At 43.3% G+C, this 21547-nt stretch overlaps 1 protein-coding gene across 1 annotated transcript in view; it reads right to left on the minus strand.

Annotated features, from left to right (window-relative positions):
* The window catches only part of LOC143808068 (putative cation-transporting ATPase 13A5), a 642074-nt gene that overhangs the window by 497875 nt on the left and 122652 nt on the right, over positions 1-21547 (minus strand). The window contains exons 16-17 of the mRNA XM_077290325.1: positions 5122-5278; positions 1960-2077 (exon numbers count right to left, since the gene is read on the minus strand). Of these exons, the coding sequence (XP_077146440.1) occupies positions 1960-2077; positions 5122-5278 (275 nt within the window). The remainder of the gene's footprint in view (positions 1-1959; positions 2078-5121; positions 5279-21547) is intronic.

The following is a 21547-nucleotide window of genomic DNA, read 5'->3' on the forward strand; positions in this document are numbered from 1 at the left end:
GACAGAAGCCCCCCACATGTATTGACGGTGATTTCAGAGGGAAAAGACACACGTAGTATGAAGGCAGGTTCAGCAAAGCGAGGTCCACTTACTAGATAGTATGAAAATACGAAAGGGAACTACACGGTCAGCTGAAAACCCTATTTAAAAAACCATCCTGAAATTACTTTAAACTCAAGTATCAACTCATGACACTGGAGTAGCAATTTCAGCTCACAAGAGCTTCCAGCTACAAAAATATACAATAACTGTGAACTGGAACAAAAATGCAAAACAATACTCAGGACAAATGTCCAACTTAGCTGATCAGAAGACTAGGAGCAGGAACATGCAACAGAAAGCTCTGGTTACATTGATGACCGGCAAAGCAATGACTGAGCAGCAAGGCTAAATAGGAAACTCCCATATCCAGGAGGAAACAGGTGAACAGAGTCCAGTACCACCAGTGACCACCGGGGGAGCCCAAAACCAAATTCACAACATATATCATTGATTATGTATTGTATTAGCCTCCTGCATTTACTAGTCTATAAACCTTGGAGGACTAATATGCAAATTAACTGAACAATCAATGTTTGCTAATTGTGGCATACCTGATTACATATAGTATCAGCCCCTGCAGTTTATAAGTCTACACAACTTAGAGGACAAATATGTGGGTAAATTGAACAATAGAACAATGAGGGATTACCTCCTCCCACCTTACCCCAATCCTGTGGGAGAATGCCCTAAATGAGAGCTGCAGATTTTAAAGGGTCCTGTCTCCATCTCCAGAGAGACTCTAAAGTATCAGCCCAAGGAACCATGGCTTCAGTTGGTGGAATAGAGTTAAGCTCCACTGCCTACCACTGAACCCATGAAAAATTGAGAGAAACCAGGTTGGCATTGTACTATATGTTGTTGCTGGCTGGAGCTGGAGGGTCATGGTATCCATCATTTTGAGGAGCATGGGCTGTGACTGCAGACTTTACCGGCAGGAGATACAAAAGTTAGGAGACAGTGGGTATCACCTGACATAGGGGAAGAGAAACTATCGGCCAAAGGTTGGAATCTTGTGAACTGGGAGGCATTGCATTAAGGCTATTTACTCAGAGTTGCTGTAAGATCATGGATGTAAGGCATAAAAATAGTTACATCTTTAAATTGTCTAGGTGATTATTACAACCCACAACCTCAGATCCTCACAGCACTCAAAACCAATTTTGCACTCTAAAAATTGAAGGGTGCTCCTTCACTTCTGAGCTTTGCCTTGCATCCAAGCAGTAGTTTTCCACGACATATTGAGTATCGTCTTATTCTGGAGAAACTTCACAACAAATTGTATGGTCCATTTTCTCCTGGGCTTTCTCTTCTTGTCTGTGAACCCTGGCCCTCAGCCTAACTCCAGTGTTTGAATGACCTGCCTCTTCTGTTTGTAATCTCAGCAGTAACCCATCATTCAAAGTTCAAAAACACCAGAGGGGTCAGGGAGTGACAGAGAGGGGGAGAAGAACTAATTAGCAGAAAAACAACAAATCGGATATCTTCACAAATTGAATCAATGTAATCTGTATTACAGCTCCATTACAGCCATGTCCTTAAATTACAAAACGTGCTTAAATTTGACAGAGCTGGTAAGTTTGAATTTCTAAAGATTCACCTCTAAAACATTAGTTAAACTACTGATCTAGCTTGAGTCCCGTGTTTATCTCTTATTAATAAACCTATTGATAACAATGTTTGATATATTATCTGTGATTTAGCATGTTTATTTTTCCCGCCAGTAACTAACAATAACTGTTTATGGTAATGTTGGGTGAATGCCAATATATTAGCCATTATATAAATCATATCCTGTTTTTTATTATTATTATTATTATTATTATTATTATTATTTATTTATTTATTTTATATGCAAAAGATACCAGAAAGACTGCATAATAAAATGTTGGTTCTACAGAAACATTTCAATTCACTTACCTTTTCAATGTATTCACATCAATAGCTTCATTTGATTTGAAATCTTTAAATGCAATGCCAATGACACGGAAACCTTGCATAGTATAATGGTCAAGGATGCAAGAGAAATTGTCTGGCACTGTTTATAGAAAAAAAAAAAAAGTGATAATACTGATTGCAAACAATCCATCTTTTACTTTACTTTGTGTTTTTTCTCAATATTTTCTAGAACTATAATATTTAAGTAACTTTAAATTGAAAACACATATGTTGAAAATCCTGAGACAGATGTAAAAATAGGAAAACTCCACTTAAAGGGGTTGTGGCATGAACAAAAGTATATTTTAATCAATAGATCTTGGAATAGAAATAAACTCCACAATTTGAAGTGTTCCTTTACCAAAATAATCATATAAATGTGCCCCTGCTATGCACTGTGCAATGGCTGTGTTTGACCATATAGGAACAGGTGGAATATACCACAGCTCCTGGACAGGGGATGAAGCAAAAAAGTATATAGACATTACAGCATGGGATTTCAACTGATATCTGTATACATCAGTTTCATACATTGCTTTGCCCTCCTGCCCAGGAGATGGGCTATGATCAGACCAAGTTGCTGTACGGTCAGACACAGCCATTGCGCAGTACACAGAAGGGGAACATTTGATAGATTAGTACAGGAAATTTTTTTAAAAATAGACATCTAATTGAGGAGTTTATTTTTACTCCAACATCTGCTGATTAAAATATGGTTTTGTTCATGCCAAAACCCCTCTAATTTCTGCCTTGTCTAGCAAAAACTGAATTTGAAAATGTATCTCCCCACTGTAATTTAATAAAGCAGTTGTCCGGTTTTGGATAATTCCTGTCCCCTGGTATTTTTTTTTTTTTAAACAAACTGCTTTAGTCATCCTTCCCGGTACAGCACTGTGTCTTCATGGCTGCTCCCTGTGTTTGTCATTGTCACGATTCATTTCTTGATTTGTGGCAGCTCTGGTTCCGCTATAATTTAAATGTAGTCTTTTTTCTTTTCAGGAGAGCAAGGGATAAATGTCAGTTTCCTTGCTGACAGCTGCTTTGTTGCTAGTCAGCTGATGTGGATGGTGACAGTCAGATGACTGTCAGTGATAGAGTAATCTATGTTGACAAAGCCTGGAGTAAAGAGCTCTCTGGTTGCAGCAGTGAATCTGCTGTTTTTGTGAAGTTCGTGGTCCTGGTGCCTACCCTCTTCTGTGTGGTGCTTTGCAGCAGAGATAGTTGTTAACCCCTTCGCGACATGCGCCGTACATGTACTGCGCATGTCGCATCCCCTGCTTTGATGTGCGCTCCGGCGGTGAGCGCACATCAAAGTCGCGACATGTCAGCTGTTTTGAACAGCTGACATGTGCGCGCAATAGCGGCGGGTGAAATCGCTATTCACCCGCCGCTATTAACCTGTTAAATGCCGCTGTCAAACTCAGACAGCGGCATTTAACTACCGCATCCGGCCGGGCGGCCGGATATGACGTCATCGCCGACCCCCGTCACATGATCGGGGGTCGGCGATGAGTCAGGAAGGTAACCATAGAGGTCCTTGAGACCTCTATGGTTACTGATCGCCGGTGGCTGTGAGCGCCCCCCTGTGGTCAGCGCTCACAGCACACCTGCATTTGAGCTACATAACAGCGATCTGATGATCGCTGTTATGTAGCAGAGCCGATCGGGCTGTGCCTGCTTCTAGCCTCCTATGGAGGCTATAGAAGCATGGCAAAAGTGGGAAAAAAAAGTTTTTAAAATTGTGAAAAAAATATTAAAAATATAAAAGTTTAAATCACCCCCCTTTCGCCCCATCCTAAATAAAACAATAAAAAAAAAAAAAAACCTACACATATTTGGTATAGCCGCGTTCAGAATCGCCCGATCTATCAATTAAAAAAAAGCATTAACCTGATCGCTAAACAGCGTAGCGAGAAAAAAATCCGAAACGCCAGAATTACGTTTTTTTGGTCGCCGCGACATTGCGTTAAAATGCAATAACGGGCGATCAAAAAAACATATCTGCGCCAAAATGGTATCATTAAAAACGCCAGCTCAGCACACAAAAAATAAGCCCTCACCCGACCCCAGATCACGAAAAATGGAGACGCTACGGGTATTGGAAAATGGCACTTTTTTTTTTTTTTTTTTTTTTTAAGCAAAGTTTGGAATTTTTTTTCACCACTTGGATAAAAAATAACCTGGTCATGTTAGGTGTCTATGAACTCGTAATGACCTAGAGAATCATAATGGCAGGTCAGTTTTAGCATTTAGTGAACCTAGCAAAATAGCCAAGCAAAAAACAAGTGTGGGATTGCACTTTTTTTGCAATTTCACCGCACTTGGAATTTTTTTCCCGTTTTCTAGTACACGACATGCTAAAACCAATGATGTCGTTCAAAAGTACAACTCGTCCCGCAAAAAATAAGCCCTCACATGGCCATATTGACAGAAAAATAAAAAAGTTATGGCTCTGGGAAGGAGGGGAGCGAAAAACGAAAACACAAAAACGAAAAAGGGCCGCGGCATGAAGGGGTTAAGTATAAGTTCCCTTCTTTCTGTCTGTCTTGTGCCTCTCCCTGTGTTGTTCATCATTTGCATTGGTGAGGCCAGAGTCCATGCCAGCCAATGCACTAGCCATGGATTAGTGAGGTGACAATTAGGGACTAGGCACCTGATGGCGGTGGGGGGAAGGACCCGCTTACGGTGTTTGGGGACATGCTCCGGTTGGAGCTCAGGAGGTGCCCCATCCCTTGTTTCCTATGGTAAGGGCCTTCCTCACCCTATTCCATCCCATTGTAGGTAGAAATTGTGTTGTCCTCTGGACTTAACCTTGTCGGTCGTGACAGTCATTGTCTGTCATGATTCTGTCACATTGACTGCTGCTTCCAATCAGTAAACTTGGAGCCACTGAGCTCTCTTATTGCTTGCAGAGTTGTTAACATGATAGCAGCATGGCAAGCAATAACAGACACTGGAAGATGTAGCGGAGACACAGCGCTGGACAGGAAGGGGTGCTAGTAAAACACAGGGTTTATGTCTTTTTAAAGCAACTATGATGGGAGACAGGGCAATCTGAAAACATAAAATCTTTTTAATGATATGATCTTCCTTGATAGGTCTTCAATACCAAACAAACTTTGAAATAAACTGGATCTAAAATACCTGTTTCTTTCTTGCAAAACTGGATTATCATTTCTGGAGCTCCTTTCATGAAAACTGAGAAGGTAATTTCTCCTATTGTCTGGGTAATAACAGACATGCGTTGAAGACTTGAGGTAAAGGGGAATTGGTAAAAAATGCAGAATCCCTTGACTGGTACCTATCAAAATAATCAGTGTTACTACCATTTAATCAGATTTCATTCGGTGTATTAAATAACTTGGTTATATTATGTATAGAATTTACCAGACTTGTGTTCCTAATTTATTTCTTGGATTTTAGATTTTAGTTAGTGGCAGAATATTCTGGGAGACAGCACATTGTTTGCAGCAGTTGCTTTATACAATTTATAAGCCATCATTTTCCATTATCAGGAAAATGAATTCACAGGCAAATGCATAGGAAAGTATTGTACCTTTTTATAAGGGCAGAGATTTGCAGCCTAGGATGAGTCCAAAACACATGTTGAGTTTTAAACCATTATAACTTTTTTCGCTTTTATTGTTTTTAATCTGTTGTGATTTTTTAATTTTCTTTCCTTCACGTTTTGACATAACATGATCAATAGCAGTCACATTTGATCTTGAAACATAAAGCTGACAATTTTCCAATCTAACTTTGAGCCAAACAGAGCCCCATAGCTGTCCAGAAACCACCGGAGACTAGATGGAGGTGGACATGACTTGGGGATGGGTGGACCGAGAACTCCTGCAGCTTTTGTTTGTATTGCGGTGTAGATTTTAAACAAGAGTGTTGTTGCTTTAAGAGGAAGTTTAGATGTTTGTGCATGGTGTATTACTGTGAGGAGGGTGGGGCTTATATAGGGGAGGCAACTCTGGCTTTCCCTCTTTCTCTCACAGGATGGACAGGATGAAACATTACCCGCCCTCCCGCCCTGTTTATAATCTGTGTCCTTAAACTTTTTAATTATTGCTTGTATAATGATAAATGTTTTATTGTATTTTTGAATTTGTCATTGTATATCTTGTACCATGTTCAATTGTATATTGGCTATAAAGAGTTATTATTTGTGGTAACCTTCTAAGCCCAAGGGAAGGGCAATCCTTCAGCCATGGTTCCCTGGAGGTTTCCTCCACAGGGGGTTTTTCCTCTCCTGAGCGTTGTAGGATGACTCTTTGTGAGTCGGGGGTTTGCCAAGTTTAGTCCCATTAATGCTTTTGCAGGGACTTCTAGTTTTTAAGTTTACAAAAATGATTTAATTATTTATAAAAAAAAAAAAAAAAAAAAAAAAAAAGGTGTCAAATGAGACTTGGAATATTTAACCCGTCACGGCTTTGTGGTTTAGGAGTCAGGTGGAAGTTGCAGACAAGTTAAGGTGGACTCATTTTAACTAATAGAGGATGTAAAACCTCATGGTGGTGAGCAGGCTCGGCTTTGGTGGCCAGCCTCAAGGACGTTGTAATGGTAACATCAATCAGGGGCGGGCACAGTGGTTAAGCACAGGAGTGAGGATAATAGGGTCATTGGTGCCCTGAAAGTTTACTGGCTCTGCTTGAATGGCAAGCCAGTGCGTGCCGCCCCTTTATGGCTGTCTGTCCTGGTGCTGTATGTCAGACAGCTGGGGATATCGCAGTACTTGTGAATCCCAATGTACTAGCACTCCACCTGACTCCTACTGTGATTATTTAATCCTGTGATTTGAATAAAAGCTGTGGCCATTTTGACAACCAAAATAATGTGTTTTGTGTATTTATTTTAGTACCTAGGTTTACAGTAGTTATGGTGGTTTTAAGAAGGAGTGGGGTCCATCCCATATCCAAAAGTCATGTGGAAATCTCTGTAAAAGTATATTTGAGGTATGCCTTGAATACTAGACATGAGTGAACCTTTCAAGATTCAGCTCAGTTTGAAATGGCGAACGTCCCAAACATATCTGAACCCTAATGAATTCAATTGGAGGCAATACTAAACGCATAGACAACAACCTCAATGGGCCAAAAAGATGCTAAAACAGTTAATATTATGGGCAGACATCAGGAAAGGTGGCATCAATTGACAGAGTGCAAAAAGTAAAATTTTGCAGCATGGATATATGGAACAGGTCCTGAGACAAGGCTTGGACCAGCATTTCTAGCTTAAACATTGATCAGTAACAGGTGGATGAGTGACATGTGTAGGGCTGGTGCTCTGGTAGCCCTGCCAAATTAGGGTAGCATACATGAATGAGACCCAACTTGGAGTCCAAACTTGTGATAGGCGAGCACTAAAATGCTCTGGTGCTGGTTGCTCGGGTCGAGCATATTGGAATGCCTGGGTGCTCGACCCAAGCAACGAGCCCAATGTACGTCTATGGGAAAATCGAGCATTTTTACCATGGCCCCCCTGGCGTTCTTTAGAGAAATTGCAGAAATCGATGGAAACAGTGCTCAAATGACATGAGAACATCATGGGGAAGACCACTGGAAGCATTTCTGACTCCCAGGTCACTGCTGTGAACAAAGTTGTCAGAGTCTTTTACAGACTCACAATAAAACACACAAAAACGAAACCAAAATGGATTTTCCTGGGAATATGTAAAGGAACATCCTTTCCAGGGTAATGACTTGTATATAAGACAAAATAAATAACCAAAAACAAAAATGCTTCTCCACTCCTTGGGCTATGTTCACCTATAGTGTTTTTGGTGCGTTTTTGAACTGTAGCATTGCTTTCAACCAAGACAAAAGCATTCACTGGGAAAGGTAATTTTAACATTTTACAACCTTAACTGGCCATGTGGTGTGTGACACATCATCAGACACATCCTGTTTCATTTATGAAGGAGGGACTCTAAAAGTCACAAAGCCTATTTTCATAGGGCCATCAGGTGGCTATGCTTTGTTGTTCCCATTATTAAACAATGGGCCTCCTATACTGTTATTACCTATGCAATGAGTGGCAGGACTGCCAAAAATTAGGACGCACCCCAATAACCTTTTGAAGAGAGGCACAGGAGAGCCTCCTGAAAACATTGTTCTCATTATTATGAAATGGTTCTTCCATACTGTTTGCCTATGCAGTGAATGCAAGGCCTGCACCAAATTTAGATGCACCCCAATACCCCTTTGAAGAGATGTACAGGAGGGACTCCTGAAAACAATGGTCCCATTATTAGGAATTTTGTCCTCCCTCACGGTTTGCCTATGCATTGAATGCAAGGCCTGCCACAAATTTAGATGCACCCCAATACCCCTTTGAAGATACGTACAGGAGGGCTACCTGAAAGCAATGTTCCCATTATTAGGCAGTTGGTACTCCCGTACTGTTTGCCAATGCATTGAATGCAAGGCCTGCCCTGCACAAAATTTAGACTCACCCCAATAGCTCTTTGAAGAGGCGTCCAAGAGGGCCTCCTGAAAAAATGTTCCCATTATTAGGAAGTGGGTCTCCCGTACTGTTTTCTTATGCAGTGAATTGCAGTGTTGAGGTTGAAGAACCTGCAGTGGAGAATTGCAGTGTTGACCCTGAAGAACCGGCAGTGGAGAATTGCAGTGTTGAGGCTGAAGAACCGGCAGTGGAGAATTGCAGTGTTGAGGCTGAAGAAACGGCAGTGGAGAATTGCAGTGTTGAGGCTAAAGAATCGGCAGTGGAGAATTGCTGTGTTGACCCTGAAGAACTGGCAGTGGAGAATTGCAGTGTTGACCCTGAAGAACTGGCAGTGGAGAATTGCAGTGTTGAGGCTGAAGAACCGGCAGTGTAAATATTTCCGTGTTGAAGCTGAATAAACTACAGTGGAGAATTGCATTGTTAAAGCTGAACAAGGAGAACTGCATTTTTTAGGCTGAAGAATTAACAATGAAAAATTATAATGTAGATGGTTTCCTGATGGTGCTTGAAAGGGTCGCCGAGAGGTAGAAATTGCTGCCAGAGCAGTGGGCACAGGTACAGGCATCAAACTTGACGGGGGAACCCCAGAAATCATCTATGATTTAGCTTGGGGGTAACAATGACTCTCAGGGCACAGCGGGTTCACCATTGGGCATATTACCGGGGCAAACCACCATGATTCCAAATGTTTGAACTGTTGCACCTGGCCCAGAGGTGACTAGAGCCAGAGTCCTCTATGCCTGCACAGTTGGTAGAACGGGTGGAGCTGGATAGGTTTGTGCACTCCCTGCCGAGGTCTGTACAGACTTGGGTTGCCCAGGGTGATCCCCAGAATGCCGATGAACTGGCCGGCTGGTTGAGATATACCAGGGGATGGAAGGTTCTGTAGGAAAGCAGCCCACTCCATACTGGAGGTCTCAACAGAGGGCAGAAGCCCAAAAGGGGTTGGTCTCCCATACTGTTTACCTATGCAGTGAATGCAAGAGCTGCCATAAATTTGGACGCAAACCAATACCCCTTGGAAGAGACGTGGAGGATGGCCTCAAAACAATTTTCCCATTATTAGAAAGTGGGTCTCCCATACTGTTTGCCTATGCAGTGAATGCAATGGCTGCCAAAAATTTTGGATGCTCCCCAATACCCCTTTGACCCTTTGACAAGACGTACAGGAGGGCAAAATGAAAACAATGTTACCATTATTAGGAAGTGGGTCTCAAAAAGTGTTTGTCTATGCAGTGAATGCAAGGGCTACAAAAAATGAGGCAGCACCCCAATACCCCTTTGGCGAGACATGAAAGAGGGCCTCATACAAAATGTTCCCATTAGAAAGTAGCAGATCTCCTTTACTTGTAATGCCCATGAACTAAGTGTAAGGGCTTACAAACATTTACCCCTGTGGGGTATACATGTACATACTGTATGACCATTTTTTTTGGTGCAGGCATCATAAACACCCTTTAAAAAAATGATGTGGGTATTGCATCACGGACCACAGTCCCCTGGTGATCTGGTGGTGTAGGATGAGGATGAAAAGAAGGAGGAGGACAGCAGCAAATATCGAAAATCAGGAAGCGTATACCCATGTGTGGGTGTGAAGAGGTGCATCGGAACAGACCTCCGAAAAAAAGACACTGAATTTGAGTTTATGATACGCTGCTATCATTCGTTGGTGTTGAGAAGTCTGGCCCAATCCAGCTCGTGCTCATTTTTTAAGAGTCAGCCTGTCAGCATTTTCAGTTGTCAGGCGGATGCGCTTATCAGTTATAAAACCACCAGTGGCACTAAAAACCCACTCTGACAAAACGCTAGCAGCAGAGCAGGACAGGACCTCCAAGGCGTAGAGAGACGGTTTATGCCACATGTCCAGCTTGGATACCCAATAATTATAAGGCACAGAGGAATCACGGAGGACATTGGTACGGTCAGCAAGGTACTCCCTCAGCATCTTCCAAAACTTTGCACTCCTTGTGAGAGTACCCCGCACCTCAGGGCCAGTGCTATGGGAGGGTCTGAGAAAAGTCTCACAGAACTTTGCCTGTGTTTCTATGCTTCGGCTGGATAGGAGTTGTGTCTCTCTCGCCTTTAGTCCTTGGTTGCCCAACGAACTGTGACCTCTGCCGCCAGCGTTTTCAGATGGGAATTTTATTAATAATTCCACAACAAGGTCTGGTACTGCCCCATTTTAGTAGACCTGTCTGCCTCTGGAATAAGAGATAGAAAGTTCACCTTGTAGCGTGGATCTAGAAGTGTCACCAACCGGTAATAGCTGTCACCCAAAATTTTGAGAACGCGAGGGTCATGGGAAAGGTAGCGTAACATAAAGTCAGCCATGCATGCCAGAATGCTAACAGGCAAGACTTCTGTGTCCTCACAATAAGCACGACTGACCATGCTCACCTCCCCCTCCTCCTCCTACTCCCTGTCCTCAGGTCATTCACGCTGAAAAGACGGTATGAGGACAGTTGTGCTTGTAGTACCGTTTACAGCGCATGAAAATAGATCCTGTTTTTCCTCCTCCCCCTCTTCCTCATTGTCACCCAATCCACCGTGAGATGAGATGAGGCTGGGCTGTGGGTAATCACCCTGTATGGTTCCTTGATCCATCTCATCGTGCTTCGCCTGCAATGCATCCTCTTTGATTGTGAGCAGAGAGCATTTCAGAACACAGAGGAGTGGGATGGTGATGCTAATTATAGTGTAATCGCCGCTCACCATCTTGGTGGATTTCTCAAAGTTTTGGAGGATGGTGCATATGTCTGACATCCATGTCCACTCCTGAGGTCTTATGTGTGGAGTCTGAACTGAATAACGATGGCCTTGTTGATTCTCCTAGTCAACAACTGCCCTCTTCTGCTCAAAAATACTTTCTAACATCTGCAGTGTAAAGTTTCAATGCGTAGATACATCACACAACAGTCGATGAGCCGGAAGCTGCAAACGCTGCTGAAGCACAGCAAGGGCGGCAGAAGCTGTAGCTGACTTTTCAAAATGGGCACACAGGTGGCATACTTTGACAAGCAGATCTGGCAGCTCCTGGTAGGTTTTGAGAATCCGCTGGACCACAAGGATAAGCATCTCGCCTCAGAGCTGCCACCAGGTTCTGGCCATTGTCACACACAACCAGGCCAGGCTGTAGGTTCAGCCACAGATCTGCCTGCTCTTTGAGAGCTGTCCACAACTCTTCAGCATTGTGCAGTTTGTCACCTAAGCATATTAGCTTCAACACAGCCTGTTGCTTCTTGACTGAGGCAGTGCTAATGTGCTTCCAGGTTGTGACTTTTGTGGTCATTTTGGAGATAGAGGCTGTAGAGGAGGAGGATGAGGTGCAGGAGCTGTAGACTGTGGGAGCAACCCTGACTGACATAGGGCCAACAATCCTTGGTGTCGGGAGGACGTGTTCCAAGCCAAGGTCCGACTGGGTCCCGGCTTTAACTATTTTAACCCAGTGTGCCATCAGCGAGATATACCATCATCCCTGCCCACAAGCACTTATCCACGTGTCTGTGGTTAGGTGGACTTTCTCAGTAACAGCATTGTTGAGGGCATGGCTAATGTTATGTTTGTGTAATGTGGAGATGGCACACCGGGAGAAATAGTGGTGGCTGGTAGCTGGGACGGCCACTGCCATCAGGTTGCGGAAAGCTTCTATCTCCACGAGCCTAAAAGGCAACATTTCGAGCGCAAGCAGAAGAGAACTGTGTGAATTTAGTAGTGTGGCCTTTGGGGTGTTGGCAGCATATTTCCACTTGCGTTCCAAGGACTGAGGTATGGACAACTGACCGCTGTGCTGGATCAAGGACGTGGATGTGCTTGATGATGGTGCTAGTTGAGTGTGTGCAATGACAGGTGCAGGGCAAGAGGCATCTTTGCATGCACCATAGACAGGGGATTGTATTGCACGCACAACAGTGGAAGAAGCAGTGTGTGATCCGCAGACAGTGTTCCTGGAGCCTGGGGTTCGGCCCACAAAGTCGGGTGCTTTGCTCCCATGTGCCTGATCATGCTGGTGGTGGTCAGTCTGGTAGTTTTGCTACCCCTGTTGATGTGGGCATGGCAGGTGGTGCAAATGGCCTGTTTGGGGTTATCGGCAGTCTTTAAAAAACAATCACATTTGAAGACCTAACAGTTGTACTGGCAACTTCCGTCATGTTGGTGTTACGGGCAACTGTTGCTCGCCTTCTGTCGTGGCCACCACACTGCTTCTTCCTGCCTGTTGGGGTGCTATGCCTCCCTCCCCTATATGCTGCTGTCCTCGCTCTGCATGTCCTCCTGCCAGGTTGGGTCAGCTACTGTATCATCCACCACCTCCTCTTCCACTTCTGCACCCTGGTCCTCCTCCTGACTTTCTGGCAATTGTGTATCCTCATCGTCCACCTCTTGTGACACGTTCCCACCGTCGCCTTTGTGTGATCGTGGCTGCTCAAATATTTGGGCATCGCTACATGCAATTTCCTCTTGCCCCAATTCAAGTAGACCAAGAGAGAGGCCCGAATCTCTAAATAGAGAAGTGAACAGCTCTTCAGAGTGTCCAATTGTGGGATCAGTTGTCTTCGGAAACTTGACATTGTGGGAGGAAGAAGGATTAGGGTGGGGAATATGCGGTCCACACTCATGGCTACTCAGACTTGACCGTGTGGAAGACAGGGTGGTGGTGGTGTTGGTGGCAAAGTGACTGGAAGCATTATCCGCTATCCAACCAACAACCTTTTGACACTGCTCTGGGTTCGATAGTGGTGTGCTGCTGCGGTCCCCTAGTAATTGTGACAGGAAGGTCGAGAGGGTAGATGTGGGTGTTTGTTGTTGACCAATTTCAACTTGCCCACGGCCTCGCCCTCTGTATACACCATCACCATCATTTACACTTCCCCATTTCTTGCCACATGTCTTGCCCATTTTCAATGGACTACAATATTTTCCACGTTCACTTCAAATGCCTGAATTTGGAGCAAACTTATATGTGATCCGTGAGCGGGAAAACCACAGTTAAAAATATCTGGACTGTATGTATCAATTTTTTTTCAGTAAACTGGTGTCAATAACTAAACTAAGACCCAGCAAAAAAGTTAAATGGAGCCCTCATAAGCTACAATTTTTAGCCCATTAATAGGTGAGGCGTGTGATGGAGATACCCCACTTTAAAATATCTGGCCTGTATTTTTTTTAAAGCAGCAAAATAGTGTCAATAACTAGGCTAAGACACAGCAAAAACAGTTACAGTAAATGGAGCCCTCAAATGCCACAATTTTTAGCCCACAGATAGATGAGGCGTGTGACGGAGCTCCCCACTTTAAAATATCTAGCCTGTATTTTTTACAGCAAAATAGTGTCAATAACTATGCTAAGGCACAGCAAAAACAGTTCAATGGAGGCCTCAAATGCCACAATTTTTAGCCCACTGATAGGTGAGGCGTGTGACGGAGATACCCCACTTTAAAATATCTGGCCTGCATTTTTTTTAAAACAGTAAAATAGTGTCAATAACTAGGTTAAGATACAGCAAAAAAATTCAATGGAGGGCTCAAATGGCATTCTTTTGAGTGCAAAAATATGTGATGCCTTTGACGCAGATACTGCACTTTAACCCCTTTACCCCCAAGGGTGGTTTGCACGTTAGTGGCATTGTCAATTTATGAGGTTATAACTCTGGAACGCTTCAATGGATCCCAGTGATTCTGGCATAGTTTTCTCATGACATATTGTTCTTCATGAAAGAGGTAACTTTTTTATATTACTTGCGTTTATTTGTGAAAAAACAGAAATTTGGCAAAATTTTAGAACATTTTTCAATTTTCCAACATTTAATTTTCATGCCCTTAAATTACAGAGATATGATACACACAATACTTAACAGGTAACATTTCCCACATGTCTACTAAACATCAGCACGATTTTGGAACCAAATTTTTTTTGTTAGGGAGTTATAAAGGTTAAAAATTGACCAGCGATTTCTCATTTTTACAGCGATTTCTCATTTTTACAACACCATTTTTTTTAGGGACCACATCACATTTGAAGTCACTTTGAGGGGTCTATATGAGGGAAAATAGCAAAAAGTGACACTATTCTAAAAACTGCACCCCTTATGGTGCTCAAAACCACATTTAAGAAGTTTATTAGCCCTTCAGGTGCTTCATAGGAATTTTTGGAATGTTTAAAAAAAAAATGAACATTTAACTTTTTTTCACAAAAAAAATTACATCAGATCCAATTTGTTTTATTTTACCAAGGGTAATAGGAAAAATTGGACCCAAAAGTTGTTGTACAATTTGTCCTGAGTATGCCGATACCCGATATATGGGGGTAAACCACTGTTTGGGCGCATGTCAGAGCTCGGAAGGGAAGGAGCGCCATTTGACTTTTCAATGCAAAATTGGCTGGAATTGAGATTAGACGCCATGTCGCATTTGCAGAGTCCCTGATGTGCCTAAACAGTGGAAACCCCCCACAAGTGAACCCATTTTGGAAACTAGAACACATAAGGAACTTATTTAGATGTATGGTGTGCACTTTGAACCCCCAATTGTTTCACTAAAGTTTATAATATATAGCCGTGAAAATTAAAAAATATTTTTTTCCACAAAAATGATCTTTTCGCGTCCAATTTTTGATTTTCCCAAGGGTATCCAGAGAAATTGGATCCCAAAAGTTATTGCACAACTTGTCCTGAGTATGATGATACCTCACATGTGGGGGGAACCACCGTTTGGGTGCATGGCAGAGCTCAGAAGGGAAGGAGTGCCATTTTGGTATGCAGACTTTCATGGAATGGTCCCGTTGGGTTTTCAGAGCCCCTGATGTACCTAAACAGTATAGACACCCCACAAGTGACCCCATATTGTAAACTAGACCCTCAAAGGAACTTAGCTAGATGTGTTGTGAGAACTTTGAACCCCCAAGTGTTTCACTAAAGTTTATAACGCAGAGCTGTGAAAATAAAAAAACTTTTTTTTCCACAACAATTATTTTTTAGCCCCAGTTTTGTATTTTCCCAAGGGTAACAGGAGAAAGTAGACCCCAAAAGTTGTTGTCCAATTTGTGCTGAGTATGCTGATACCCCAAATGTGGGAGAAAACTACTGTTTGGGTACACGTCGGAGCTCAGAAGGGAAGAAGTAGCGTCTTGGAATGCAGACTTTGATGGAATAGTCTGCGGGCGTCACGTTGTATTTGCAGAGCCACTCATGTACCTAAACAGTAGAAACCACCCACAAGTCACCACATATTGGAAACTAGACACCTAAAGGTATTTATCTAGATGTGTTATGAGAACTTTGAACCCCCAAGTGTTTCACTAAAGTTTATAACGCAGAGCAGTGAAAATAAAAAAAAAATATTTTTTCCCACAAAATTGATTTTTTTGCCCCCAAATTATTATTTTGCCAAGGGTAATAGGAGAATTTGGACCTCAAAAGTTGTTGTCCAATTTGTCCTGAGTACGCTGATAACCCATATGTGGGGGTAAACCACTGTTTGGGCAGACGTCGGGGCTCAGAATGGAAGAAGTGGCGTTTTGTAATGCAGCAGACTTTGATGGAATGGTCTGTGGGCGTCACGTTGCGTTTGCAGAGCCCCTGATGTGCCAATTCTAACTTCAACCCTAACACCATCATACCCTTAACCCTAATCCCAAACCTAACCACAAGCAGGGTAAGCATGGGAGCCATGCAGGGAGCCCCCTCCATGCGCGATGCTTCCCTATGCCACTGGAACGGTGCAATCATGTTTAATAGCAGTGTTCCGGGGGTTAATGTGCCAGAAGCGGTCCGTGACCGCTCCTGGCTCATAGTGCCGGATGTCAGCTGTGATAATCAGCTGACACCCAGCCGTGAGCGCAGCTGATCGGTAATGATGTACTATCCCGTCGGTGGTCATACGGTTTAAAATATCTGGCCTGTTTTTTGTTTTTTTTTTTAAACAGCAAAATAGCATCAATAACTAGGCACAGATAGATGAGGAATGTGATGGAGATACCCCGCAGGCATGTACTATGGAGGACAGAGAATGAACTTCAATCCAATATTGCAGCCAGCATGCAGCCACCAGGTAAGGAAAGGGTGAATCAAACACCCAAAAACCCCGTCCATATGACTGAAAATTGTTCCCTCCAAATTCAGGTGACAGAGTCCCTTTAAACTTGGAAATGTGGCCTTGTGTCTGACCCACACTATCAGCAGAAAATATTTAGATACTGAAATGTGGCCTGGTATATGGACCACACTATTTGCAGAAATAATTAGATTCTGAAATGTGATATTTTGTATGGCCCACACCATTAGCAGAAATGTGGACTCCTGGCTGGAAACACTATCATCTCAAATGATTTAGATTCTGAAATTTGACCTGGTGTCTGACCTACATTATTATCAGAAAGAATTTAAGTTCTGAAATATGGACTTCTGGCTGGACCACACTATTAGCATAAATCATTTAGATTCGGAAATGTGACCTGGTATCTGGCCTATATTATTAGCACAAACAATTTATATTATGAAATGTGACGTGGTGTCTGGCCCCACTATTAGCACAAATGATTTAGATTCAGAAATGTGGCTTGGTGTATTAACCCACACTATTAGCAGAAAGGATTTAGATTAGGAAATGTGGCCTTATACCTAGCCCACACTATTAGCACAAACAATTTATATTGTGAAATGTGGCCTAGTGCCTGGACCACACTATTAGAAGAAAGGATTTATATTTGAAAATGTGGACTCCTGACTGGACCACACGATTCCTGGTTGGAAACACTATTAGCTTAATCGATTTAGATTACACTATTAGAACAAACTATTTAGATTTGGAAATGTGGTCTGGTGTATGGCCCACACTGCCACAATGTAGTGCAGGCGCAGCTCCGTAACGTTCTAACTCTCGCTCTGTCTCTGTCAGGGACCTCTGTCTGCAGCTCAGATGTTCCTCCTTCTCCCCCTGTCTGCCTGACAGGTCTTCCCTGGGTCAAACCCAGTAGCGTTCTGCCTAACTTCCCATCCAACCCACCAGTTTTACCCTTGTGTGTGGAGTGGCCTAGTAAATAGCACCTTTGCTCCCCCTGGTGGACTGGAGTGTGAAGTGTAGTGTGTGACTGTGATACCTGGTCAGGTGAACTCCTTTAGTGCCATCAGACGTAACATCACTCCCCCGGTGGGAGAGCGACACTACTGCAACGACCAGGACTCTGGGGCGCTGCACATGACCCACGCTATTTGCAGCTTGGATTTTGTTTCTGAAATGTGCCCTGGTGTCTGACCCACACTAATAGTACAAACTATTTAGATTCTGAAATGTGCCCTGGTCTCTGGCCCTCACTCTTAGAACAAACAATTTAGATACTGAAATGTTGCCTGATGTATGGACCACAAGATTAGCATTAAGGATTTAGATTCTGAAATGTGAACTCCTGTATCAACCACAATATCAGCACAAACTATTTATATTATTGGCACCCTGTTTATGATGGCAATGGCACCCACACTCTTCGACGACTCTCCCTTAGTAAACCTGACTATATTTGATAACCAGTCATGGAAACAAAAGTGGAATCAACTATTTAAAAAAAGCAGTGAGAAAAAAACTGCTGTCATCAATAAAGAGAGGGTACTTAGCTCTATACAACACTGTGATGTTACTTGGGTAAAACCTCGACACATTTCCCCATGTCAGGGTTCCACAGGAGGTTGATACAATGATAAATCCATATGATAACTCCAGCATGCTATGGTCTCTGGCCCACACTATTGAAATGTGGCCTGGTGTATGGCCCACACTATTAGCAGAAAGGATTATGATTCTGAAGTGTGGCATGGTCTCTGGACCACACTAATAGCACAAAAGATTTAGATGCTGGAACATCGATTTTACACAGTATCCTATCTATTTGAACTATCTGACTACTTGCAGTAGTGGCCAGAGCATCCTTATTAAGCGGTTACACTGAAAAAATGGCACAAAAACAATTTGTCTGCTTATTATATGGAGAGTGACATGTGACTTTGTAGCCAGTGACAGAAGCTCTTGTGTCTGGACATTGTGGATGGTTTCTGCGCCCTGATTGGCTGCCGGAAGCTACATATATTAAGTTCATAAATACTGAACAAAAAATACTGTCTGCCACTACTCTGGCCTCTCCCCAACACATCCCCTCATCAAACAGGTCACCACGCTCATCATACAGCACCACTATCCTAGTCAAAGTCCTAACAAAAGCATTAGCGGAAACTTGATAATTTTTCCAAAATTTGTCTGAATTTTGCCGATTTTAAAAGAAAAAGATCGAGAATCTGAATCCGAATGTTCAACATTTATGCCGAATTTGAGATTGGCAAATGTTTTCCTAACAAGATTGCACATCTGTATTAAATACTACCTGTGCATTTTACATACACAGTCAATGCTTTGCAGCGCAAATACATCTCAATGCATTATAATGGACAACTTTAACTAAATAGTCTACTTGCATGAAAAAGTTAAGTTTAATGAAACAATCAGTAATAAAGTAAGTGAATAAAACAAAATACCTTAAAGTTTAGCCTGTGCAAAACAAAGGACAGTCCTTTGCAAATTCTCTCTGCCTCATCATTTGCTGCCCTGGTTTGACAGGTCTCTGCCTGTAAGCGAATGTAGGCAAAGACCAGTCACTCCAGGGCAGCAGGCTGCGAGAAGCCACTGGGGACCCATCTGTTCAACTAGTAAATAGTGCGGTTTCTGTCCCCGGTGGCTTTTAACCCCTTCACAACATTCAGATACATGCATGGCACAATTCAGAAGCAGGTGTATGTAGCATGCTCTATACCCGACAGGGCTACAGCCAGTATCTGTCTCTAACAATCGTGGGTGGAGAGGAGCTCCTCTCAATATTGTTAACCTGTTAAAAAGAATCTGTCAGGTCAGTTTTGAATACCTGCATACCTTACTAATAGTATCCTGAAAGAGGGCTTGGGCAGTCCTTTTAAGATATGTAACTTTTATTGCTTTAGGTTGCCCCATTGGGTTGCTGTACACCGGCAAGTCAAGCATGTATAAATATAAAATGAATATTCACCCACTTCCTCCACCCATAAACCTGCCTACCCCTCATTGTCGGCAACATTGATCCAGTCATACTGTCAAATTAATTGCCTAAGGACCGAATCGCAATCTTTGGACTGGCTTTCTGCCAATAGAAATACATGCTGTCAAACTCAGGTCTGGAGAACAGACAACCAGTCCGAGGATTATGATGCAATCCTCTTTCAATTAAGACAGAAGTCTGATTGAATTTCTAACGCTGATAAAGAGGTGTGGGTTGGATTATGGGCAGGGTGAAGGGATGAATATTCCTGCTCTGAAGTGACAGGTCTCTGCCTAAATGAGCTTATAGGCAGAGACCTGTCAATCCAGGGCAGCAGGTGGGGAGGCAGGGAGAAGTTGCAAAGGGCAGTCCTTAGTTTTTAGCATAATTTTTTTTAATAAAATGTTTTCTATGGTGTAAAAGCATCAAAATTAGGGATGAGCGGGTATATTCGTTATGATTCGGTACTCGGAGAGAAATGCAGTACTCGTGGTACTCGAATCCTAGCGAGTAATTCATTACTTGCCTCGCAATATTTATATATTATATATATCTTCTGCCCAGCATTAGCCAATCACAGTAATGGCGCAGAATAATTTGTTGTGGGCGTCATTACTATGATTGGCTGGCTGCACAGCGTCATAGATGAGTCATCATAGTAGGCTATGACCCATCTACTATATAATTGCCTAAGGGTACTTCCGCCTGTCCTTCTGTAACGGTTATTCGTTCGCTGATTGGTCTCGGCAGCTGCCTGTCATGGCTGCCGCGACCAATCAGCGACGCGCACAGTCCAGAAAAAAATGGCCGCTTACTCCCCGCACTCACTGCTGGCGCCCGCATACACCGCTCACACAGGGTTAATGCCGGTGGTAACGGACCGCGTTATGCCGCGGGTAACGCACTCCGTTACCGCTGCTATTAACCCTGTGTGTCCCCAACTTTGTACTATTGACGCTGCCTATGCGGCATCAATAGTACAAAATGTAATGTTAAAAATAATAAATAAAAAAAAAAAACTGCTATACTCACCCTCCGCCGCCTTTCTCGCTCCTCGCCACGCTCCCCGGACTGCTCCATTACAAGCGTCAGCTTGCGGTGAGGTCCCGTCCCAGGGCTGGTGTGCGGCAAGGACCTGCCGTGACGTCACGGTCATGTGACCGCGACGTCTTCATAGGTCCTGCTCCCACCAGCCCTGGCACTTGCAATGGAACTCGGCTTCAGGAAAATGGCCGCCGCAATCTCGATCTGCGCATGCGCGGCATCCCGCGGCCATTTTCCTGAAGCCGAACACTACCATCTGCACAGGATCCCAGGAAGAGGAGAGGAGGGACGCAGAGGAGCAGCGACAAGAATGGTGAGTATGATACACTACAAGGGGCCCTCGGATCGTTAGGTGAGTATGTTTATTTTTTATTTTTTGGCCCTGTGACATACGTGCTTCGGTAATATACTACGTCACTGGGCAATATCCTACGTGGCTCTGCTGTATACTACAAGGCTGGGCAAAATACTACAAAGCTGTGCAATATACTATGTGGCTCTGGGCAATATACAACGTAGCTGCGCAATATCCTACGTCGCTGTGCTGTATACTATGTAGCTGGGCAATATACTACAAGGCTGGGCAATATACTACGTGACTGGGCAATATACTACAAGGCTGGGCAATATACTACGTGACTGGGCAATATACTACGTGGCTGGGCAATATACTACAAGGCTGGGCAATATACTACGTGACTGGGCAATATACTACAAGACTGGGCAATATACTACAAGACTGGGCAATATACTACGTGACTGGGCAATATACTACGTGGCTCTGCTGTATACTACAAGACTACGTGGCTGGACAATATACTACAAGGCTGGCCAATATACTACAAAGCTGTGCAATATACTATGTGGCTCTATGCAATATACTACGTAGCTGCGCAATATCCTACGTCGCTGTGCTGTATACTATGTAGCTGGGCAATACACTACGTGGCAGGGCAATATACTACGTCGCTGGGCAATATACTACGTGACTGGGCAATATACTACATAAATG

Source organism: Ranitomeya variabilis, chromosome 2 (genome assembly GCF_051348905.1).
Source record: "Ranitomeya variabilis isolate aRanVar5 chromosome 2, aRanVar5.hap1, whole genome shotgun sequence".
In the NCBI taxonomy this organism is placed as follows: domain Eukaryota; kingdom Metazoa; phylum Chordata; class Amphibia; order Anura; family Dendrobatidae; genus Ranitomeya; species Ranitomeya variabilis.